At 34.4% G+C, this 26,165-nt stretch overlaps 3 protein-coding genes across 4 annotated transcripts in view; all 3 read left to right on the top strand.

The window, feature by feature from the left end:
• LOC107745991 (glucagon-1-like) overlaps window positions 1-1,468 on the top strand; it is a 2,712-nt gene extending 1,244 nt beyond the window's left edge. The window contains exons 2-4 of the mRNA XM_016560023.1: window positions 154-270; window positions 784-927; window positions 1,058-1,468. Coding sequence (XP_016415509.1) covers window positions 154-270; window positions 784-927; window positions 1,058-1,082 — 286 coding nt within the window. The 3' untranslated portion in view covers window positions 1,083-1,468. The remainder of the gene's footprint in view (window positions 1-153; window positions 271-783; window positions 928-1,057) is intronic.
• Window positions 1,469-4,103: 2,635 nt separating this feature from the next.
• On the top strand, window positions 4,104-13,300 carry LOC107745976 (ethanolamine-phosphate cytidylyltransferase-like). Its single transcript, XM_016560008.1, has 13 exons — window positions 4,104-4,345; window positions 5,784-5,872; window positions 5,974-6,135; window positions 7,135-7,201; window positions 7,303-7,387; window positions 7,481-7,522; window positions 7,951-8,089; window positions 8,227-8,309; window positions 8,774-8,851; window positions 11,022-11,087; window positions 12,282-12,347; window positions 12,430-12,518; window positions 12,613-13,300. Exons 1-13 carry the CDS (start codon window positions 4,233-4,235, stop codon window positions 12,725-12,727), a joined length of 1,194 nt encoding a protein of 397 aa, XP_016415494.1. The 5' UTR covers window positions 4,104-4,232; the 3' UTR covers window positions 12,728-13,300.
• Window positions 13,301-15,512: 2,212 nt separating this feature from the next.
• LOC107745977 (guanine nucleotide-binding protein G(o) subunit alpha-like) overlaps window positions 15,513-26,165 on the top strand; it is a 31,955-nt gene continuing 21,302 nt past the window's right edge. Inside the window, exons 1-3 of one of the 2 annotated variants that reach the window (XM_016560010.1) lie at window positions 15,513-16,112; window positions 17,370-17,461; window positions 25,650-25,742. In XM_016560010.1, the coding sequence (XP_016415496.1) occupies window positions 15,983-16,112; window positions 17,370-17,461; window positions 25,650-25,742 (315 nt within the window). In that variant the 5' untranslated portion in view covers window positions 15,513-15,982. The remainder of the gene's footprint in view (window positions 16,113-17,369; window positions 17,462-25,649; window positions 25,743-26,165) is intronic. The other variant, XM_016560009.1, reaches the window with a different exon arrangement.

The raw sequence follows: 26,165 nt of genomic DNA, 5'->3' as shown, positions 1-26,165 counted from the left end.
ATATATATATATAATTATGTATGTATATTTAAGAATTTTAAATATTTATGTGTGTGTAATAATATTGTATTTTATTTAAAGGCCTAACACTAACAGACGTTTGCTATACTAATTAAAATTCAGACATTAAATCAAACTCTCTTTTTCTGCCAGTGGTTCGGCCAAACGTCACGCTGAGGGAACCTACACCAGTGACGTCAGCTCCCACCTGCAGGACCAGGAGGCCCAGAACTTTGTGGCCTGGCTAAAATCCGGACAGCCCAAGCAAGAGTAGGCCTCCGCACTTCGAACTGCAGTGCCTTATAAAGTGTGAAAGAGATGGAAATAAAAATAAAAAAATTAAGAGTGATTGTGCGAGAGAGAGAAGTAGTCAAACTGATTGCTTCATCACACTTTCTCCCGCCCAACATCTGTCTTTTTTCTTACGCACCCTGTCCAACCTCACTGCCAAATGCTAATGCTAATAAATAGCGCTGAAACCAGTCTGTGTGCTTCTAGTTATCTTTCTCTGCTAATGTCTTCTGCTTCTGTGCTAATCAAACAAATACTTCAAAATCCTAACTGCAAAGATGCTAATTATAACCAGACATCCCAAAACTAATACTACAAACTTTCTCACAAACTGATTTTCCCAGAAAATCCTACATGCGACATGCTAAAGCTAAACTGTGCTAAACTTGATGTAGGCCTGCTAACTGCTTTTAAACCCATCATTAACTGGTTTAAATTTTAAATAAGTGTCATGTACACACGCTAACAAGTTGTTTATCACATTATGTGCAGTGTTGCAGACAACGGAGGCGCTAATTTGCCGCGCAGGAGGCATGTAGACGGCAGTTTCACCAGTGACGTTAACAAGGTCTTGGACAGCATCGCTGCCAAGGAGTATTTACAATGGGTGATGAACTCTAAGACATCAGGGACAAGGTAACATCTTTTCTAGTGGCTAACAACACAGATATGCTAAAGATATATGAATATTATAAATGCTAATCAGTACAAGAAGAAAATATGGGTGTATTTTGTGGAAGTTTTATGTGGTTATTGTCTTTTCTAGTGGCAAACGTGGCGGAAATCAATGAGGAACCAGTGGGCTTTCCTGTGAGAGCTTACATTTGGATCCTGATGGGTGTTCGATCATCAAAATGAATGAAAGCCATATCGCTTACAGGCAAAATGGATCCAACTCTTGAAATCAAAAGTCATTTTATTTTATTTTTTAAAAAACCTTTGAGCACTGTGGTTGTTATTTATTTTCCCTTAGTGTTAAAGAACATCGTGTAAGTTGTAACAAAAAAAAATATTTTTCTAATATTTTTTGAACTATTTTCTATGTGTGCGATAAAAACAAACTCAGGTGAATCACTAACACTCAGGTAAAAGGTGAAAATTTACGTGTGCCACCACTGTATCAAAGTGCCATTGAAAATGGTGTCTTGCTCTGCAAAATAAACATTTTCATATTCCACCGGAGCCTGTTGTTGTTGTATCTGTAGCGCCACCTAAAGGGTGTCTGCAACAATAAATGTGTTTGCGGTTTCGGTTTGTTTTATGTGCAAAGCCATAAGAAACATTTACAACATGTTTATCGAAGATTATTTATATATGGGGTTTTATGGTTATAATAAAAAAGTTAAATTTCTGAAATGAGCAAGATTCTTACATTTAAAAAATGCTAACACTTAACACTTCGCATTAAATTAAAAATCATATTTGTTTTGTTTTTTTGCAATTGATCAGAAAAAAACATCTATAAGAAATAATATATTAAAAAGACAACAAATGTGTTGCAAAATAATATTTTAAAATATTAAAAAATATGTTTTGTTTTGCAGCTGATCAGAAAAAAATATCTGAGATGAAAGAAAGAAAGAATATATGATGTAAGAAAAATAAAGATGAAATAAGTCAAGAAAAAATTATTATTACTGAAGTAAATGACCTTTATAATAATAATATTATTACACTGGAGTAAATTATGTAAAAAAATGTCTTTGCAACTGTTCCGAAAAAAAACACATCTAAGATTTAAGAAAGAAAGAAAATATTTAAGAAAAAAATACTATTAGTGAAATAAATTACCTCAATTTCAAGATAACATGATAAGAAAATATTTTGTGCAGTGCATTAATAAAATAATAGTTACATTTCTGAAAAGAGCAAGATGCCAACATTTTGTAAAAATAAATAAATAAAAGTTTTCATCCATTTACGAATAGCCTACTTGATTTTTAGTTTTACTTTATTAATTTACTTAATAGGTTTTTTTTTCTTTTATTAATATCCATTATTATTATTATTATTATTATTATTATTATTATTACAGTAATATAAATTACGAAATATAATCCTAATGAAATATGTAACCTTATTTTGAAATATTCAAAATATATTTATGTGTTTGTTTTGTTTATTTATTTGTAGTTGATTAGAAAAAACTCCACATAACTTGAGAGTCAATAATAATAATACAAAATAAAAATAAACACCACCCATAATAGTTAGAGATATTAAAGTGTAAAACTAACTGTTAAAACGAAATAGAAATATAGCTTCAAAGAAGTCTCTGGACTTGTTTATTTTCCCTTAGTGTTAAAGAACATCGTGTAAGTTGTAACAAAAAAAAATATTTTTCTAATATTTTTTGAACTATTTTCTATGTGTGCGATAAAAACAAACTCAGGTGAATCACTAACACTCAGGTAAAAGGTGAAAATTTACGTGTGCCACCACTGTATCAAAGTGCCATTGAAAATGGTGTCTTGCTCTGCAAAATAAACATTTTCATATTCCACCGGAGCCTGTTGTTGTTGTATCTGTAGCGCCACCTAAAGGGTGTCTGCAACAATAAATGTGTTTGCGGTTTCGGTTTGTTTTATGTGCAAAGCCATAAGAAACATTTACAACATGTTTATCGAAGATTATTTATATATGGGGTTTTATGGTTATAATAAAAAAGTTAAATTTCTGAAATGAGCAAGATTCTTACATTTAAAAAATGCTAACACTTAACACTTCGCATTAAATTAAAAATCATATTTGTTTTGTTTTTTTGCAATTGATCAGAAAAAAACATCTATAAGAAATAATATATTAAAAAGACAACAAATGTGTTGCAAAATAATATTTTAAAATATTAAAAAATATGTTTTGTTTTGCAGCTGATCAGAAAAAAATATCTGAGATGAAAGAAAGAAAGAATATATGATGTAAGAAAAATAAAGATGAAATAAGTCAAGAAAAAATTATTATTACTGAAGTAAATGACCTTTATAATAATAATATTATTACACTGGAGTAAATTATGTAAAAAAATGTCTTTGCAACTGTTCCGAAAAAAAACACATCTAAGATTTAAGAAAGAAAGAAAATATTTAAGAAAAAAATACTATTAGTGAAATAAATTACCTCAATTTCAAGATAACATGATAAGAAAATATTTTGTGCAGTGCATTAATAAAATAATAGTTACATTTCTGAAAAGAGCAAGATGCCAACATTTTGTAAAAATAAATAAATAAAAGTTTTCATCCATTTACGAATAGCCTACTTGATTTTTAGTTTTACTTTATTAATTTACTTAATAGGTTTTTTTTTCTTTTATTAATATCCATTATTATTATTATTATTATTATTATTATTATTATTACAGTAATATAAATTACGAAATATAATCCTAATGAAATATGTAACCTTATTTTGAAATATTCAAAATATATTTATGTGTTTGTTTTGTTTATTTATTTGTAGTTGATTAGAAAAAAGGCAATCTGAGATTTTTCTTTAAGTATGAAAGAAAGAAAGAAAAAAAGAAAGAAAGAAAGAAAGAAAGATAACTGAAAAAGTTCAACTTCAAATAGAAAACTTTTTTTTGTGAAAACAGGATAATATAATATAATCTTGTACAGATTATGGCGTGTGTAACGAAACGTAAACACTAATAAAGATTTTTTTTTACATCTTTTTTTTATTATTTTAATCATGGGAGTTTATCGTTTCTTTGCACTTGTTGCAAGAAAATCTCGCGACACTCTGCTGGCGTCACTTCCTAAACCGAGGGGGCGGGGCAACGTAAGGATGCGTGCTGTTTGCGCGTTGCGTCATCTACGTTGAGCTGCGCACATTCTCTAGGCTTCTGGAAGGACGTAGAGACTGCCGGTGTCATTCATATCAACACGGAGTCCAGCCGTTTATTATAACGCCTGTTCGGGGACTTTATACGCATTAAAAACATGATCAGGAACGGAAGCCATGCTGTGGAGGAGGAGGACAAGGGAGAGTCGAGCTCTACCAGCCACAGCCCGGAGAAGAGGAAGCGGGTGATCCGGGTGTGGTGTGACGGCTGGTGAGTGAAATGTGCGCAAAGTGTGCAGTGCATCTCTAAAGCATGCAAAAGCAGTTAGAATGGGTCTTAAAATGTTAGAATTCAACAAAAATGAAGTATAGTTGCACAGGGATGTTTTTTCATGGTATTTTGACATTTGCCATGGTATCAACAAAAAGTACCGTGTTTTCGTATCATGACAGTCTTGGAAGAACCTTGGAATACAAAAGTACTTTATTACTTTAGTAAGCATCAAGGTTAATATCACATCGTATTACGGTGGTGATTTTTTTAATATACTATCTATGATACTAAAATTCATGTATGTCAACACACATGCCATTACTATGGTACTTTTATGCCATTATACTTAATGATTGCCTTATTAATTGTTTTTCATTGTTTATAAAAAATACCATGGTATTACCACAGTACATGTGCACAAAACATAGTAGTACTATAGTATAGTGGTGTCGTGTCAGATGGCGATACTTTGATATTTTCCATGGAATTGAAAGATTATCATAAGTATTGTGTTTATATGGTACAGCATGGTATTTTGAAGAATACCATGGTATGTGTGTCAAAAAGCATGGTATTGTCATGGTAAATGTATTTGTACATGGTAAGGTATTTTGTATTTGTATTTATGTTTATACATGTTTATACGTGTCCAAAAATCTAGTGCCTCATACTGTGGAACTTTTTGTTAGTGTAGTAAATAGGCTTGAGAAATGATCAGACATTGATATTTCATAGCTAGAAAGTGTAGGCCTATCTTTTTCAGTAATTAAATTAAAACTGGAATAAAATATATATTAGATGAAAAACTTAAAAAACTACAACTGAAATTAAAATTAATTAAAGCTTTACAGAAATATAAAAAAAATGGAAAAATAACAAAAGCACAAAATAAATATTAAAAATACTAAAATTACTAAAAATACTAAAATTACTAAAATTAAAATTAGAACTGAAAATAAAAAATTAAAAGCTACATTAAATTTTATTTAAAAGCTAAATGTAATATTAATAATTACTATAATAGTATATGAATATATATTAACATAACACTGCAGTGGAGGCGCAGAAATGACACCCTTCACGCTTAAAGATGATATATTCCTCCAATTCATTTAACTGCAGCGTTCATTTATGAGTAATGAAATGTAACTGCAGTTATAAATAACACATAGTGTGAAGTGTGGTGCCCAGCAAAGGATCATGGGAAATGGAATTGGAGATTATGTCCCCATGTAATCCCATTGGCCTGGCTAATGATATTACTAGGGGTAAGGGCTCGTGGTGGTTAGATAACCCACCCGTCTCTAGTTACAGCTGTGTGTACAGCTTTTTATTTAGCTGTTATAAAGCAGTTATTTATTACATCACCTGTGTGGTTTTTCTAAATGGAAGTCATGTTTGACCCTATATCTAAAGTCCACATCTGTCTTCACAGCTATGACATGGTGCACTATGGTCACTCTAACCAATTACGACAGGCCAAGGCGATGGGAGATTATCTCGTAGTAGGAGTACATACAGACGGTATGCTTCACGCGTCATATTTCAGACCTTCACATAAAGTCACTGTAATGCTGTAATATATAAACTGAGAAATGGTCAAATATTTTCTCTTGTACACTCAGAGGAAATAGCCAAGCACAAGGGTCCTCCGGTCTTCACGCAGGCCGAGCGTTATAAAATGATACGGGCCATAAAGTGGGTAGATGAGATCGTGGAGGGTGCGCCGTATGTTACTACGCTGGAGACGCTGGACAAGTACAACTGTGATTTCTGCGTGCACGGAGGTGAGGGGATCCTTTAGACACTTATAGACGTTAAAAGCAGTCCGTAATCATGTTAATGTCTTTAAAGGTGCCATAATTTACACTTTTGTGGAATTTTATTTCTTGAAGTACACTTAGTTTTTATCCAAAATGGTTATAATTTAGTTTTTCATAATCATTTTCATCCTGTTTGATTCTTAAAATTTAACATCCTATATTTGTTACTGTTCCTTTAAGAATTCTATATGTAAATTATGTTACGATTGAACCTTTTCGCTCATAAAACACACACTGGTTCATGTCAGGTTAACGTCGGTTCAGTCATAAGCATTATGTGTAAATATAATATTAATATGACCTATTAATTTGTTAATAAATATTAACATTTGCGGCCATGTGCTTATGTGCTAATGATCATGATGCCATAATCATGATGATTTCTAAACAACATGTTTTTTTTACAGTTTATTTTGAGTAAATGATCTGTGTGTTTAAAAACCTGTTCACACCAAGAACAGTAACTATGAAAATAACTAAAACGATAACTATATTAGTGTCCACAACAGTGGACGATGACATTCTGTTTATTGTTAGTGCATGCTACAGTTTTGTCATTTGCTATTTCAAATGCTTGAGCTCTTAAAAAGCCAGGTGGATTCTGATAGGCTGTCAATGTTTATCGTTCATCAGCTGGAAAAATTGTGAATTCTGATAGTGATTCCAACTATGTTGTTCCTCTGTGTCATAACTGTTATAATTGCGGTGTGGACATCTCTATTAGAACAAATTAGAACGATTATTAAAATGTTTTAGTTATATTTGTCTTTATATTTATAGTCCTTCTGTAATTTGTACATTGAAGGAATAGCCATTATATGTATTTTTTTTAACCCAACATAGTTCAAATTTAACCAAAATTGAATTGAATCTGAAAAAAAAAAAATCAATTGAATTTCAATAATAATAATAATTTAAAAAAATAACAAATAGAATTTCAATAATTTAATTTTATGTTGCTAGATGATATTACATTGACCGTGGACGGAAAGGATACATACGATGAAGTGAAGAGAATGGGCCGATACAGGTAAAGTCCAATGGGCCTCGGACATATACCTGCGGCACACCACTGAATTTTGACCCAAGGGTGTGTGTAATGGTTGCTGTATGTGTCTTTTTCATCAATAGGGAATGTAAACGTACACAGGGAGTGTCTACGACAGACCTAGTGGGTCGTATGCTCCTGTTAACAAAATCACATCACAGTAATGTTGTGAGTATACTTTATCGTTTATTGTGTGTATAGATAAGTGTTATCTGAAGTCTTTTTGTTAGTCCCTAATTCATATTCTTCCCTCTCTCTCAGGATAATGCAGCCTACCAGCTCCACACAGATAACTTTGGGAAGGTGAGTTGATCTGCTCATGTCCAGATTAATATTTTTGTTAATATGATATTGTAATCTGCTGTCATATGAAGGTTTGACCACTAGAGGTCAGGGATTACCTGTAAACCATAAAAATTGTATTATATTTTATTTTATGTTATATATTTTTTCATCAAACCTAATAATCTAATTAAATCCTGATGGATAAAATGAAATCTTCTGCAACATTATTTCCATTTTTATATTTAGTCTGCTTGGAAATGTCCATATTACAGTAGTTAAATAGGTTAAGTTTTTTTAATGTTGTTTTTAATTCCAGTTGGAGAACATACTGTACATAACTGGAATTGTATATGTGGTGTATGAGTAACAAAACTCCTACATACCGTTCATTTGAATATTTTGGCATTTGCAAATGCAAAACTCTCTCATGTATCCTTTCTCCTCAGGGCCCTAAAGGGCACAGCCCTTGGACTGGCGTCTCTCAGTTCCTTCAGACGTCTCAGAAGATCATCCAGTTCGCCTCAGGAAAAGAACCGCAGCCGGGAGACACAATTATTTATGTGGCCGGAGCTTTCGATCTCTTCCGTATCCTTTTAAAATCACGTCACTCCACATTTAGCTTCTGAAGAGATCCATAAATCTGGAAAAGTCAGGAAAAATTCAGTTGAAAATTTTTAAGCGGTTGTACATTTGTTTTGGCCTTGACTATCTGACCCGTATAGACATCGGTCACGTGGATTTCCTCAAGACTGTTCACAAACAAGCAGAGAAACCTTACGTCATTGTCGGACTGCACTTTGACCAGGTGTGTTTCATCAAAACAAACGCACACAAACTCTTTACGAGATTTTACAGACCTCTCCACCCTCATGGTGCTTGTCGAAATGGCAAAATTTGCTATAACAAGCTGTTTTTAATTCTTGTGATAAACTTTGATCAGACAGAAAACCTCATGTGAATCAGGAAAAGGGAAGTTCAAAGTTACAACCTCAGCATGACGACATGCAAACCTGTTTTACAGTTTTTTAACTTCTTTGCCTCAGGGGCACAAAACAAAACAAAAGTGAAACGAAGTTATAATTGTGAATAGTTTTAAAATTGACAAATTTTAAACAATTGGTTAGTGACATACTGTAAACCTTTGGTTAGTGCATCTTAGTCGGTCTGTAATTGTATTAGTGACTTATGTGTGAATTATAGCAGTGTGTAATTTTAATGTTAGTAAATGTTATTGTGTTTATAAATTGTAGTTGTTTTATTGTTTTGTAGGAAGTGAACCGCTACAAAGGAAAGAACTACCCCATCATGAATATTCATGAGAGAACTTTGAGTGTGCTGGCTTGCAGAGTAAGTGCATAACTTACGCCTCCTCCAATGATTTCTCTGCGTTTCGCTTAAATTTGCACCTAATTTACTGCTGCTTTTAATAATTTATTGGTAGTTTGCATAAATGACCATCTCCTCCAATCTTTTGTCAGCATTTTGCATACATTACTGCCACCTCCAGTCGGTTCTCTGGATTGTGCATAATTTACTGTCTCCTCCAATCCCGTTTTATTATGTTGCACATTTCAAGTTGTTTTTGTATTCCAGACACTTGTTTAAGAACAATGGGCCATTGTATGCAGAGAGAGGGAGTTACATATTACAAAAAAGGAAGGATGGGGGGAAGAAACTGGGCAGAAACATTAAGAAACATCTCAAGGTCAAAAGAATAGACACCACAAGCAGTGATAAAAGTTCATTTGTACTGCATGCTTATGAGACGCCTATTAAAAATCTCACGCCTTGACCTAATCCAAAACATATCCAAGTTTACAAACCCTCTCATTCATCCACAGCACACATACTCTCGTGGATCAGGCAAATACCAACCAGCATACCTAAAGCATTAAGTCGCATTCAGACAGAGCCCCCCATTGAGCTGCCGATATCAGAAACATGCAGTGAAACTCCAGACCTCCCTCATACTGTAATATCAGTGCAAACCACACATGCATTTCTTTCTGAAGACTGCTGAATGATGAGAGGTTTCATTTGGCTTTAAGATTTAGAACTTTGGCTGATTTGGACAATTTTAGAATGTTTGAACTTAGGGAACTATAGAATTGTAGAACTTGAGGGCACATGGTGAACTTAGAACTGGAGAACAATGAGAATGTAAAACTTTTAGAACTTAGAGAACGTAAAGAACAGAGAGCCTGGAGAACTTGGAGAACTTAGCAAACTAGAACTGGAGAACTTTGTGAATTTGTAGGTGTAACACAGTTCGTAGTCACGGGAAGAAGGAGGCGGGAACCGGCAAACATTTGAACAAAACTTTAATAAAATAAACAAACACAAAATGAAAGTAAAGCGGCAGCCCCTCGCGGACGACTGCCGCACACAAAACACAAAATAAAATCCAGGCCTGGTCCTCTCTCGTCCAACACTGTCATAACTCCTCCTTTTATCCTTCCGGAGCTCCTCCGTGGGACTCGAGACCGGTGAGTGGCGCAGGTGTCGCGCATTAGCATTTACTCCACCGGCTCTGTTCCCACGGCTCTCGGCCCCGCCCCTCTCGTCACAGTAGGTCCTTGAGATCTTAAAACCTAGAGAAATTAAAAGATAGAGATTGTAGAACCTAGACAATGTAGAACTTTAGAACTTGGATAACTCTGAAAATGTACAACTTAAAGAAATTAGATCTACAAACATTTGGAGAATGTAAAAGTTAAAGGAACTTATAATTATAGAACTGGAGAACTTTGTGAGCTTGGAGAACTCTGAAAACTTAAATAAAGAGTAAAGAAATTAAAAGTTAGAGAATGTAGAACCTAGACAATGTAGAACTTTAGAACTTGGATAGCTCTGAGAAATTACAACTTAAAGGAACACTCCACTATTTTTGAAAATAGGCTCATTGTCCAACTCCCCTAGAGTTAAACAGTTGAGTTTTACCGTTTTCTAATCCATTCAGCCGATCTCACTCAAAAATTACCAAAGAGTTTCAATATTTTTCCTATTTAAAACTCGACTCTTCTGTAGTTACATCGTGTAGTAAGACCGACGGAAAATGTAAAAGTGCTACCGCCAGACCCAGAGATCGGCTGAATGGATTAGAAAATGGTAAAACTCAACTGTTTAACTCTAGGGGAGTTGGAAAATGAGCCTATTTTCAAAAATAGTGGAGTGTTCATTTAAGAATTTAGAGAATGTAAAACTTGGGGAACTTAGAACTATAGAACTGCAGAAATATGTGAGCTATGAGAAGTCTGAAAACTTAATGCAAAGAAATTAAAAGTTAGAGAACGTAGAACCTAGTGGAGAACTTTAGAACTTAGAGAACTCTAGAACTGGAGAACTTTATGAGCTTGAAGAACTTAGAACCTAAAAAAATGACAACTTGAAGAAAGTAGAACCTAGACAGTTTAGAACGTTAGAACTTAAAGAATCTGTTGTAGAACTTTGAGTTCAGTTTATAATTAATCTTTCATTTAGACCATGAATAACTGTCTTGTGATTCCCTTGTCTTCAGTATGTGTCTGAGGTTGTGATCGGGGCTCCGTATGCAGTAGGAAAAGACCTTCTGGATCACTTTAAGGTACAGTACTAAACCGTTCATTGTAGAGAATAAGAATCTAGTTTTGGTGTAACCCACTTCTAGACACAATAACACAATAAGAGGCTTTGAGTGTGAAGAGAACGTGGTTTGTGTGATTCACACAGTACGTTATTGAGACACAAAGCTGTGTGTGTGTTGTGTAAAGCTCTGGGACAGCAGCCAGACTCCAAGGCTTTAGTGACTGAACACTATTTCAGCAATTCTGTGTTGTCCTGCTTCGGGAACAATCTAGAGATTTACTGCTCGCCTCTTTAACCACAAACCCTCAGACAGTTACAGAGAGTTCAACCATGCATTATAGTTTAACTCAAAAGAGTGCTTGGGACATTTTCTCAGTCCTGATGGGAACAAATACAAAGGATGCACAATATATTGATGACATCATGTTTTTGTCAAATAAATGTAGGTTTATTGGTTATTATATTTAAAAAAAATAATAATAATACTGAAATAGTTACATTTTATTAAATTATATACAGTATATGATATATATGGACATTTGGCACTGAAAAAATAATTTAAAAAAAAATCTGTTATCATCAGCTTAATTAAAAAAAAACCCGAAAAAGTAGAGCTTAAATAGAGATATCAATTGTTACTCTCTACTTACCTACTTATTTCCTTTTGACATGTTTTAAGTTTTTTCTTCCATTATTTGTTCAGTGCCAAATTTATGAAGCACTACACTAATATCCAAATATTCTGTTGTACATTAAAATATTTTGATACATGATTTTAGTTTGAACTGTTTTTTTGTTTGTTTTTTTACGTTTTTAACTTTTTTACAATTATCTGCTCATCTAAAAGTGTCTCGCTATCTCAACCAAGGTCATTATAGTTAGCTAAAAATACAAATAAAAAAAAATCTTTACTTGAAATAAAATAAATGTGAAAACTTTTTTTTTTTTCAGCTAGTTGACATTTGGCAGTTTAATTTAGTTTAACTTGTAATAACTAAAACTGAAATAAAACTGAAACTGAAATAAAAACACATATAAAAAAAACTACAAAAAATTACTAAAACTTTAACAAAACGGCAAATATAAAAATAAAAACTGATTCAAAACATTAATGAAAACTATAATAGTATCTCAATGATATTAAAATGACACTATACATATCAGAATCTGCAGTCATGTATCTATATCTGAATGTTCATGTGCCTGGCTGTAGGTGGATCTGGTGTGTCACGGGAAGACCGAAGTGTTTCCTGACACAGACGGGACAGACCCTTACGCCGTGAGTAAAGTTTCCTAATATGCATCTCTGAACGATCTTTTCTTCCATTAAAACTGTTTTTACCCATTGTCTCTCTTCACAGGAGCCAAAGAAGAGAGGTATTTTCCGCATCCTGGACAGCGGCAACAATCTGACCTCCGACGACATCGTGCAGAGAATCATTGAGAACAGGTTTGTGGGCAATACGAGCAAAACGTGACAGCATCGCTCACTTGAAATGTTATGAACATATGCAAATGAGCCGTGTCTCTCTTTGTCCTGGTAGGTTGCAGTTTGAGGCCAGGAACCAGAAGAAGGAAGCTAAAGAGATGGCCGTGATCGAGGCTTTGAAGCATAAAGATGATTCGCTGAAGACCGAGACGGCTCTAACGAATAATTAACCAAAATATCCAAGCCAAACAAATCAAGGGCTTCATCATAGAACCAAAATGACCCCCGGACTGTTATAAAACACCCTGAACGAACAAATGCCTGAGCTGAGGCTGCTTTTAAGTGGACTTGGAGAAACACAGACTTGTTTTTTTATTTCGTACGACTCTTGTTTGACGACAAAAGCACTTTGTTGTGCGTGGAGAGTTTTTATGGTACCTATTAAATGGATTGGAAGACTTCCTCTGTGGATGGGAGGAACATTGAGAAACATTCAGCAAATACTTTTGCGTCATATAGGAAGGTTATGGGAAGATTGTGTCATTTCAATGGTTTTTGAATTGGGGCGATCCATCCGCACGTAACTGTGGTTGAGCAGAGAATCGCTTTGCGAAGAAACACTTGATGTTGACTACGATAGTTTGCATAGTAGCTGTTAGTATGTTTGTAAGCTTATTCTGATTTTATGTTTGGATTTTTTTTAATTTTGTGTTTTATATTCTGTGTCATGGAAATATATCCAGGTCACATTTTACCCCAAAATCAAAAAAGAAAGAATTTTTTTCATAAAGAAATGTTCTTGTTTTCGGACTATTAAGGCATTTTTTTTGCATTGTGATATTATTTTTTCTTATTTAATTTCCATTTATATTCTCATTACCATAATACATCTGGACATTTACATTTTTATTTTATTTTATTTTTTGTTTGCAGATCTCATTATTTGCAGTAGTGATTCATATTAGATTCTCTTTATAGTATTTTTTTATAGATATGTATAAATTAAGGATGTACTACCATGATATATAAATACTTTACAATTTAATTAATATATGTTATCCTTTTTTATATTATATATATATTTTTCCATTTTGGTAGTGAGATTTTGGCAAATGGGCTCTATCGATCAAAATAATGTCACAATGCAAAAAAATAAAATCATTAAAATATTAAATCATTAAAATAATAACAAAATTTAAACTTTTTTTGTGGTAAAATGTCATCCTGGCCATTTTTACCTAGTTTTACCCTAGTAACTTTTATTCTGGTGGTGCTGTTGTAGTTTTACCTTTCTCATCATCATCACTGGAAGTTTGATATGTGTGTCATGAAAAAAAAAATCTCAACAAATCTCAGAAGTTTTTTCAAATATTGTTTCATACAGTGTCCACGGTCACATATCTGGTATTTTACTCTCTCTTATACCACTTTTATTTCCACTTTCTCACCTTGTTGTGATGTGATCAAAGTCACAACCAAAGACTCTTTGACCTCAGGTGATTGTTAGATGTCAGTTTAACGTCACAGTTTCATTCATTTTAACATGCAACATAAATAATCTTTACAAACATCAGAGTCTAAACCAAACTGATTGTCAAAATTCAAACTTGCTTTTATCTCATATGTACTTTTATCTTGTTTTTATGCAGTTTGTCACCTGTTTTTGTTTTTAATGAATGTCAAAGCACCTTGCAATTGAAGCATGTTTTTTGTTTTTAACATTTCTTGCATATTTATAGTGAATAGCTGTGAAGAAAACACTAATTTAATGTTCCTACTTTGCAGAAATGTTGAGTGACCAATTCTGAATGTGGTGTTAACGTCTTCAGACAATCTTTCATTTGTCATCCCACGATATCCCATCATAAACTGTAAATCATCAAATCACATACATTAATTGCAAATTCTATGCAATTTTCACAATAAATATCAAAACAGGCTGTTCTGACTATTATTTGAACTTTAATGCATTAAGCGCATTAAAATCTAATTACTGAATCTAATTTAGCCAATTTGAAGATTATGTATGCATCTTTCAGACTGAACTTTGAGAAATTCATAATATTTTCCACCCCTGCTAATGATTTTTTATGGATATGTTTTTTTTTTAACACAATGTAAAGTACCAGTAAAAGTTATATATATATATATATATATATACAGAATATATATTTGAGCTAGTTGCCAAGGCAACATTTTTCATTTTAATTTAGTTTAACTTGATGTACTTAGCCTATAAAAACTATATAGACATATATAAAAAAAAACAAAAAACTACTAAAAATGACAAAAACATAAAAACGATTAAAATTTGATCTGAAATTAAAATAAATAATATTTTAAATATTGATAAAAGCCATAATAGTATGATACTAAATTAACATTGTGAAGTAAAAACATTCTGAACTGAATTTTACAGCAGGTTTGAATTTGTGTGGTCACTGATTGTACAAAGAAAATGTTTATGGTTAATAATAAAAAATAATAATTATAAAGTTTTATTGTACATATTTAAGCTGATGCTTGATGAGTGTTTTTGACTGATTCCATGTTTTAGTTTTTGTTGTAGCCTATTAGATAAAAAACTATAACAAAATTAAAAATATATATTTCATTTAAATTTATTTGATTGATTTCATATTTGATTTTATTGTTTATATGGTATTTTATGGCATGTGCTGTTTGTTTTTAGTTACTTTGAACGTTTTTACTTTATATTTTTGCTTCATTTTTTTTTAAAATATTGTATTAATTCATTTATTTCTTACTTTATTTCATTTCATTACATTTAATTGTATAATGAGTTTCACGGTCTGCCAGTCATCCTCGCACAGCGCTTGAGTGAAACCCATCTCAGGTGACAAAGTTCCACAAACGTCACGTCACTTCCTTCCTAAAGAACGCGGACACCCCTCACTGCAGAACACAAGATCCAGGGGGCGTGGTTGGATCCGCATCTAGGGGGTGGAGATGGGTAGGTTTAGGGATCAGGGGGTGGAGACGGGTAGGTTTAGGTATATGTAAGGTGGGAGGAGTTGGATCTGGATCCAACCACGCCTCCGGACACCCCCCAAAAGCGACGCTCTGTAGGCGACCCGCACCGTTTAGTTTGCTCGTAATGAACAGGTAGAGTTGCGTTGTGGAAAAGGAGTGTTTGTGCGGCGTCTGACAGTGTTTACGTGAGATAAACCCCGTGGACGCGATGATTCTTACGAAACTAACCGGGAACAGGCGAATTTGAAACTTTTTTTCGAAACTTTCCTCCTCTCTCTCTCTCAGATTTGGAATCAGATCATTCCAAAAACACACGCGCAGTTGCCTTTGGTGTCATTTTACGCGTTAACCGGAGGGACTTTGGATAAGAGCGCGCGGTGATCTCGCCGGGATGTTTTTACGTGTGTTTGAACGTTCCTCTTCGGTTCCATCCGTAATGTTGGGATTTCTGCTGGATCTTTAGCTGTGTGGGAAAGACATGAGCTCTGGATATGGGTCTGTGTCTGGGCTCAGAGGTGACAGAGGAAGGAAAGAAGGCGAAGATCCACAGCTCGCAGATAGACAGAGATCTGTACGAGTGCGCCAAGAGTGAGATGAACGTGGTGAAGATCCTCATGCTGGGTAAGCTCTGTTAGCTCTCATCCTGATGTTTGTTCATCTGCTTATTGCTTTTAGTTGAAATAACATGGGTTTTGATCTTTAAATGGACCTGCTTGTTCATTAGAAATGTAATTTTGGTTATTTTAGTTTACTTGTAACTAAAAGATTGTGGGTTTGGACTCCAGATCTGGGTTGGTAACGGCAAGTTTATTTATTCAGCAACAGATATGGGCTTGTAATTGAAAGTTATCAGTCTAGGTAGCCAATCTCTCCAAGAATGTTGGTTTAAAATCCCAGTTTTGGTTTGAAACCTACAGGTTGTGGGCTTGAACCACAGATTTGGGCAGGTTGTAGATTGAAACTTAACATTTTTGGGTTTGTAGGAGGTACAAACCCAAACATGTTAAGTTAACTGCCCAGATGTGAAGTTTTAGCTGATATATAAAAGGTTCAAGTCTCAGTTATCGGTTGAAACTGAAAGTTTGGTGGGTTTAATCTTAGATATAGTCAGTGAAATGGAAGGTTGTTGCTTTAAAATATCAGATTCGTGCAGTTATGTGAACATTTGTGGATTTGAATCTGAGAAATGACCTGATATGAAGGTATTAGCTTCATATACTAAAGATCTGTGCTGGTTTGAATTTCATATTTGTGCAGGTAACTGAACCATTCTGGGTTGAATTTTCATATTTATGTAGGAAACTGAACCATTGTGGGTTCACATTTCATATTTGTACAGGTAACTGAATCATTCTGGGTATAAATTTCATATTTGTGCATGTAACTGAATATTTCTGGGTATAAATTTGATATTTGTGCAGGTAACTGGACAGTTTGAACCTCAGAACTGGGATGGTAACTTAAAGGCTGTGGGTTTGAATTTCACATTTGTGCAGGTAACTAAATGGTTCTAGGTTTGAAACTCAGATTAGGGCTGGTAATTGAAAGGTTGTGGGTTTGAATTTTGTATTTGTGTGGGTAACTGTAAAGTAATGGTTTCGAACCTCACATCTGGGCTGATAATTGAAAGGTTGTGGGTTCAAATTTCATATTTGTGCAGATAACTGAATGGTGGCAGGTTTGAACCTCATATCTGGAGTGGTAACTGAAAGGTTGTGGGTTTGAACTTCAGAAAGAGTTGATTCATGAACAGTGAAAGCTGTACCCTTAAACTAGACATTTATCTTAGGTTAATATAGACTGTACCATTAGATTATTTTGTTAAAAGTGTAAACTAAATGACTAATTAGTCATTTTGAATGACCTATTTTGATGTAGGTGCTGCTGAAAGTGGGAAAAGCACACTGGTCAAACAGATGAAGATTATCCACAGTCATGGATTCACCAAACAAGAGTTAGCCAGTTTTAAGGTAAGACATTTTGTTATGTTCTGTTGTTTCCACACACTTGATGTCCAGCAGTGCAAGAGGTTAATTGCATTTAATAGTTTAACATTTGTTCCATACTATATTTTGTCTGTGCGCTCTGTACTTCCTCTGCCATCTGTGTTTGGGGATTATTAAAAGTTTAAGGGGTCATTAGTTCAGCTGTGAAACAAGACCTCAGCTGAACGGAAGACTGGATGTTGCCTCAGCACGTTTTTTTGTTCTGTTTGAAAGAGAACGATTAAGGGGAAAGGAAACACGTGGAAACATGACACAAAAAGTTTTTGAAGTTTAAAATATTGTTTACTTCCAAGCAAATTTTCTCTATAGTTCGTTTGACAGTCAGTGTGCACTTCCTCTATAGTCAACCATCTCATTGCACACTTTTTTTGACCTGTCACTCACAAGTGTTACCATAGCAACATAGTTAAGATGCACGATGGTTCCTTTAGACTAACCTGCATTCTACATATGCTTTATCGCCACGGGAACAGAAAGGAGATTGATTTGCTCATTCATAGTAAACCACAGCCAGCTGTGTTCTCAAAACGATCATCGCCCCTGCTATCACTAAAACTGCATTTTTTTTATTGTCACTTCGAGGCAAAACGTCATTTTTGAAAACAACAACAATAGTAGTGTTATTCAAGCCCATTCTTCAGGTAACCAAAAGACCCTAGGCTAGGGGTTGGCAGTATGAATCAAGTAATTTAATATCACTCTATATATATGACGAATTTGTTATAATTTGCTAGAAATTCAAAGAAAACATTTTTAGTGCTAGGCTATAAAAGGATATTTTATGGCTATATCTAGACATTACAGTTCAGATTGCAAAAATAAAGACTTTTATTTAATCTACATCAAACTGTGTTGGGCTAAACACAGAGCCTTGAGGTATCCCAAACTCAAGATGTGACTTAAACATGGCTCGTCTGCATTTACTACAAAATTATGTTATTGTATGACATCCTTTAGCTTGTGAGTAACAGGTTACAAGAAGTGTACTAGGAGTTTGTTGATAGTGCACTTTGGCTGCAGAATGCACAGAAAAAGGCTAACTAGTAGCCTATGGTTTTTTTTAGCTTGTCTTTGAGAGAATGCTACCTTACCTCACTTCCCTCATTATTTCGTTCCCTCGCCCTTAATAAAAGCCATTTTGATCCTTTGGAATTCAGGAATTTATTGAGAGAATGCTACCTTACCTCACTTCCCTCATTATTTTGTTCCCTCGCCCTTAATAAAAGCCATTTTGATCCTTTGGAATTCAGGAATTTGTCCATCCAATATTTGTGCGCTGACGCTTATCAAGCTAACAGAGCGTTAAGAGACATGTTTCTAGTCAGATCTTTCTCCAGTTGTTTTATAAATTAGCTAATTTTGTCAAAAGACGGATGATCCATCGTATCTCCTGTGGAGTGCCAGATCCGCATGTGTGCTTGCTTGGGTTAAACAGAGACTTTGTGTACCATGTTCTCTTCATTAAACCTTCTCGCAGGGTCTGTTTGTGTTAGCTACACTTTTCTGTGAGTCTGAATTAGATTGATGGACTGAGAATGTGCAAGTGGTGTTTTGAAGTGCCTCAGGGAATGCTTTAAAACCTCAGTGACAGCTCCAGCCAAATGCATAGGGATTGCCAGGATGGTTAACTAGATGATTAGTCATCAAGCAACCAGCTAGTTGTTTTGTGAGATTTTTAGTGGCAGGGGGATGAATTTAAGAACCTATTAGCATGCTAATAAACTGCAGTGATGACTATGGTAGTTGCTTGCAAGAAAAATTATGCTTCCCTATTGAAGTGCTGCATTTTTGTTACTGTCAGATTGTTGCCATGTGATACGGTTTTATTGGTCTTTGTCCTGTATTTTAGGCTGATTTGTCACCCGTATGACAACATTGACCATCACACATTGAAAAACCATGAACAAACCCTTTAAATAAACACTCACCGCAATGCACACACCATTTTTGCGCATCTCGTCAGTAAAGCCAGTTCTGTGATTAGTAGTAAATCTCCATCACCTGCTTTCAAATGGAGCGGCATTTACTACACAGAGCCGTAGTTCACTGACAAGCTACGCAATATCACGTTCATTATCGCCGATGTATCGCCTGCGATTGATATTGCGTAGCTTGTCAGTGAACTATGGCTCTGTGTAGTAAATGCCGCTCCATTTGAAAGCAGATGATGGAGATTTACTACTAATCACAGAACCGGCTTTACTGACGAGATGCGCATGATCATCACATTCGATTATTTGCACAGCCCTAGAATCATCATCTGTGCAATCTTTTGCCAGCACTTCCATTTATCTTTAAACAAAACAAGAATTGTTGGAATGTGGGTGAGAATGACGTTATGATTTCAAGCATAACAAGGCAAGCTTTGTCTGTACAGGAAACAACAGTTTTTACTAACATCTAGAAATGCAGTTTTTTTTTTTTCAAACATTTGTAAATGTATAAATGGTAAGTTTGCTACTGATTTGCTATGATGTTGATTCGTTCTGTAGGCATTGAACTGAATGACATCAAGTGTGAAGTATGTGATCTCTAGATCTGATTAATGTTAGCCATGTCACTGCATAGTTTGTGACAGTCACTGTGGTGTGAAACTTTTCTGACTAGAGGCACAATGTTTGTATTTTGCACCACTCTAGTTAATAATTCAGCCCAACAACGGTTTTCATCTGTTTGTGGAACGGGAAGAACAAAACGGTAAGGGCCCATAATAGGGCTAGGCTAACTTCTCCCATTGTTCTAGAGACAAAATAAACACTGCCCTTAAGCCAAAGGATGGCATACAATAGGCTAATTTTGTAGTAAATGCAGACGAGCCGAGTTTGAGTCACGTCTTGAGTTCGGGATACCTCAAGGCTCTGTATTCGCTCCATCAAAGTTTGATGTAAATAAAATGAAAAGTTTACAATCTAAACTATAATTTTTATGCTGACCTCTTCTATGCCTGTGTTTTCTCTTAAAATGTATGTGGCCGGTCACAGGGTTTCTATGTTTCTAATGTTCAAAGTCCAGTTCCTGCTTCACCAGTTTTTGTTGGACAGATTCATAAAGGGTCATGCTTTCTCTCACACATGCATATGTTTGTACAGACCCATAATTATGGCTAGTTTCATATTGTACACAAGCTTGCAGACACAAGCACGGTCTGTAATCAGACGTAGTGTCGCACAAGGGCGGACCGTCGACTGTCAGAGGGAGGCCAGGGAAGGGTGTGGTGACCTGTGGTGTGTGTGAATCATAAATGCAAGGGAAAATGTGACGTGTTACAGATAAAAAAAAGGGACTTGTCCTGACCTGAATGTCGCAGGAGTGTCTTTCTTAATCCTTTCTTTTTCTCACCATTGCACTAAACTGTCACTGCAGTCTTGAACCACACTGTGGTCTCTAACAAGTTGTCTTTCCTGTTTCCTTCTTTTTTTGTTTCTTACAGAAGACACCTGTCTCTCCTTGTTCTCCTCGCCCAAAGCTACCACTTCACCTTAAAGTTAACATGACAAGCATTTCTTATTATTATCAATGTTGAAAAGAGTTGTGCTGCTTAAAATTTCTGTGGAAACCGTAATACTTTTTTCACGATTCTTTTATAAATAGAAAGATTAAAAGAATATAATTTACTTGAAATACATCTTCCTGACCCCTAAACTTTTGAATGGTAGTTTATATTGTTACATTAATAAAGATTACACATACAGTGCTGCTTGAAAGTTTGTGAACCCTTCAGAATTTTCTATATTTCGTATTCCATATGACCTAAATGATCATCAGAAAGCCCTGAAAGTAGACAAAGAGAATCCAATCAAACAAATGAGACAAAAATATATACTTTGTCATTTATTTATTTACAAAAATTATCTAGTGTTACATATCTGTGAGTGGCAAAAGCATGTGAATCTTTGCTTTCAGTATCTGGTCTGATCCGGTTTTGCAGCAATAACTGCAGGTAAATGTTTATTGTAACTGCTGATCAGTCCTGCACAACGGCTTGTTGGAATTTTAGACCATTCCTCAGTACAGAACCGCTTCAACTCTGTGATGTTGGTGGGTTTCCTCCTATGAACTGCTTGCTTCAGGTCCTTCCACAACATTTCAATTGGATTAAGGTCTGGATTTTGACTCGGCCATGCCAAAACATTAGGCTAATTTTTTTCTTCTTTAACCATTCTTTGGAAGAACGACTTGTGTTTGGGGTCGTTATCTTGCTGCATGACCCACTTTCTCTTGAGATTCAGTTCTCAGACAGATGTCCTGACATTTTCCTTTAGAATTTGCTGGTATAATTCAGAATTCATCGTTCCATCAATGATGGCAAGCCGTCCTGGCCCAGATGCAGCAAAAGAGGCCCAAACCATGATACTACCACCACCATGTTGGGATACTACCACCACAGATGGGATAAGGTTTTTATGATGGAATGCAGTGTTTTCCTTTCTCCAAACATAACACTTCTCATTTAAACCAAAAATTTATGTTTTGAATCAATCCATCCACAAAAAATTTCTCCAGTAGTCCTCTGGCTTGTCCACATGATCTTTAGCAAACTGCAGACGGGCAGCAATGTTCTTTTTGGAGAGCAGTGGCTTTCTCCTTGCAACTCTGCCATGCACATCATGGATGTTAAGTGTTCTCCTGACGGTGGACTCATGAACATTAACAATAGCCAATGTAAGAAAGGCCTTTAGTTGCTTAGAAGTTAGCCTGCAGTCCTTTGAAACCTACTGGACTTTCACATGATCTTTAGCAAACTGCAGACGGGCAGCAATGTTCTTTTTGGAGAGCAGTGGCTTTCTCCTTGCAACTTTGCCATGCACATCATGGATGTTAAGTGTTCTCCTGACGGTGGACTCATGAACATTAACAATAGCCAATGTGAGAAAGGCCTTTAGTTGCTTTGAAGTTACCCTGGGATCCTTTGCAACCTCACAGACTATTACACATCTTGCTTTTGGAGTGATCTTTGTTGGTCGACCATTCCTGGTTAAGGTAACAATGGTCTTGAATTTCCTCCATTTGTACACAATCTGTCTGACTGTGGAATTGTGGAGTCCAAACTCTTTAGATATGGTTTTGTAACCTTTTCCAGCCTGATGAGCAACAACAACTCTTTTTCGGAGGTCCTCAGAGATCTCCTTTTGTTCATGCCATGATTCACTTCCACAAACATGATCAGAGTTTGATAGATCCCTGTTCTTTAAATAAAACAGGGCAGGCACTGACACCAGTTATCCCAATGACTGAAAACACCTCTGAACAGATGGACTCTAACTTTGCCTTCAAATTCACTCACATACTTTTGCCACTCACAGATATGTAATATTGGATCATTTTCCAGAATAAATAAATGACAAAGTGTATATATTTTTGTCTTATTTGTTTGATTGGATTCTTTTTGTCAATTTTCAGGACTTGTGTGAAAATCTGATGATCTTTTGGCTCATGTTTATGCAGAAATATAGAAAATTCTAAAAGGTTCACAAACTTTTAAGCAGCACTGTATATGAGATGTTTACACACCATACACACAAAACAATAAATGTTACATTACAGTGTTTTATCTAGTGTGTCCATCTGGTGGCTCTTTTTTTATAGCAAGACTTCACAAAACTCACAGCTGGGTTTCGTTTTCATTTCCTTGACCTCCCTCTGACTCTGTTTCTTTGATGAAGTGGTAAGTTCTCCTGTTACAAACGTGACATCAAGGAGTAATTGGAGACTTTGTCGGTGGTCAAGAATTTGGGTTTGACCCAAACATAGTTATTGTAGAATGTACAGTATTTTCTTTGACAAGATTCTGTTCTGGACTTGCCTGGAATTTTAGGATGTTGTCACTTCCTTCAGGATTTTATATGACCGTAATTCTAGAATTTGTTGTTCTTTGATGTCTGAAAGTTGTAGAACTCAAAAGTTGCATAGATTCTTGAAAAGAAATGCTGGATTCCTAGAATGGTTCATCAAAAACTTTTTATAATCAATTACTTATTACACTTTACTTTGTTTCAAGGAACACAAAAAAGGATTATGTAAGCTGCTATTGTGACAAGGGACTTTCAAACTCCAAAATAGACAAAAAAAAAAGCACCATAAACCTGTAATAATATTCTATAGTTCTTCTGAAGCCATATAATATGCCTATATTCAAATTATGTCCTATATTTCAGTTATGAAATATGAGAACCAATGCTGTTCTGTATCAATGATGTGACAGTTTAAAAATGTCTGTGAATGTGTGAATTTTGAATTTGCTTTTATTTGTATATTTTCAGTTTCAGTTTAGTTTAAGTTTTAATAATTGTATGTTTGTTTGTCATTTTTATTATTTTTTAAATATTTTTGTTTAGCTTTCATTTTATTATTTCATTTTTAGTTTTCATAATTTTAGCAATTAAACAAACTTATTTTACTTGGTTGACAAGGCAACATTTCTCATTTACTTTTAAGTTTTGTAAGTGTGACATCTAATATTCAGATTTTAATTCAGCTATATTTTAAAATAGTTTTAGTAAATTTAGTAACTGAAACTTATTTTAGTTCAGTTGGTTGCCAAAGCAACATTTCTAATTGTCCTTTAAGTTTTGTGTTACATGTAATATTTTGATTTTATTTCAGCTTTATTTTAATTAGCAAAATGTTTTTTAATAGTTTTAGTATGTTTACTATGTCAAAACACTTCTAATTTTCTTTTAAGTTTTGTAAATGTAAGTTTTACATCTAATAATTATTTTATTTCAGCTAATACTAAAAGTTTTAGTTATCTATAACAACACTAGTGTGAATTGTACATATTTGTTGAACTGTCACTTTAAACAATTTCTTCTGACAGTTTTTAGGACTTTAAGCAGTGTTAAAAAGGAAATAAAAGATGAAGAGTGTGATTTATATCCCCCCCCCCGCCCCTCTCTCTCTCTCTCACGCACACACACACACACCCTAGTGTGTGTGAAGCTCCCTACCATCTTTGCACTTATCGCTTTCCAAAAGAATAGTTTCATTGTTCTAAAGTGTGTGATTCACTCTAGCACTTTACCTCCTGCATCGCTCTAGTGCACTTTGTGTGTGTGTTTACAACAACAAGAAATCGATAAAAAGTGCATCATACATCCGAACCCGCACAGAACACAGAAAGGCTTTTCGGCGTTCGCTCTTCCCTGGAATGTTCTGCGCCTCTGATCTACGGCCCAGCAAACAAAAGCTGTTCAATAAAGGGCAGGAATGTGTTTGCTTTGGCCGGAGAGTCAGGGGCGGTAAAAGGGGAAGCATTTGAGCACAACACGAGCGGACGGGTGCTGAAAGTGTGAAAAGGGGAAGGTTTTGAGTGGCACACACGTGGACTGATTTTGTTAAGTGTGTCAAACTTTTTTTCAGTCGAAATGAAATCAAAAATTACTTTCTTAATATACATTTTGGTCTTACTGTGCATGATTATTCATTTTAATAATAAGTACTTGTAAAGCATATATTTAGGCTATTAATTTATTATGTTAACTTCTACATTTACTAGTACATTTATTAAATCAATTAATTTTTCACATTTCAAGTTTTAACATTTCAGGTAATACTTATATAAATAAATACATTTCTGTATTTATTTATTTATATTTATTTATCATATATTTATTTTCCTCAATTGTTTTTTTTTTTTACTCATTGAAGATCCTATTTCACTTGTAAATATGTTGCAATGTGTGTGTAAAACAGTTAATTAATTTTGTGTATGAAAAGAAAATGTGGCAATCAAATAACTGTACAAATCATTCCCATCTCTGTGAATTGTTCTGTCCAAAAAGAAATGATCAGCATTCCTGTCTGGCGGCAGTAATGGCGCCCGGTGAAGCCACTTCCTGTCACTTAGGTGGACATGAGACAATAAGAACCAATCAAGCAGAAATTCATAACGTCCCAGTGACAGGAAGTGAATGTGTTTGGTTAGATGCACACACAAATGGCCTTGTTACGTTCTGTCACAGATCACGGCAAGGGTTCTTGCGTAATGCTTTTTTTTTTTTTTTTTTAGGAAGTTATTTGTGTTTGAAGGGACACAAATCAGAGGAGAAAGAACTCAGAACTAATAAAAATTAATATGCTAAGAATGTGAATATCATGCTTTGTTGTCACTTATATGAAAAGATTATGATTTATATATCTTTTGTTTTTCCAGCCTGCGGTGTTGGATAACCTCCTGACCTCTATGAAGTTTGTGCTCCATGGAATGGGTGTCCTTCACATCAACCTCGCTAACAGCAAGAACAAGGTCTGAACCCAACTCTTTCCTTTCTGCTGTTGAACAGTATATTTATTTATTATCCAGAGTTAAGATTTCTCTATTAAAATAAACTATTTTTAAATTTATTTTTGTTTAAATTATTTGTAATATAACAAATAAAATTATTATTATTATTATATTTAATTAGTATGTCTTTATTATATACCCTTTTAGATTTTACATTAAATTTTTTGTAATATATAAAATTATATTTTTTGTAATATATAAAAATGTAAACTTCTATTATTATTTATTATTATTACTATTATTGTTGTTGTTGTTTTTATTGATTTTGTGTGCCCATTTAGATACTGTTTTAAACTTGTATTACTAGATCTTGTTACCCAGGGTTAGGATTTGTGCAATAAAATAACCTATTTTTAAATTTATATTTAAATATTAGATTTTATA

The sequence above is a fragment of the Sinocyclocheilus rhinocerous genome, unplaced genomic scaffold (genome assembly GCF_001515625.1).
Source record: "Sinocyclocheilus rhinocerous isolate Xijiao unplaced genomic scaffold, SAMN03320098_v1.1 scaffold1339, whole genome shotgun sequence".
Taxonomy (NCBI): domain Eukaryota; kingdom Metazoa; phylum Chordata; class Actinopteri; order Cypriniformes; family Cyprinidae; genus Sinocyclocheilus; species Sinocyclocheilus rhinocerous.
Note: the sequence above shows the minus strand (reverse complement) of the source record. Positions and strands in the feature narration are given on the sequence as shown.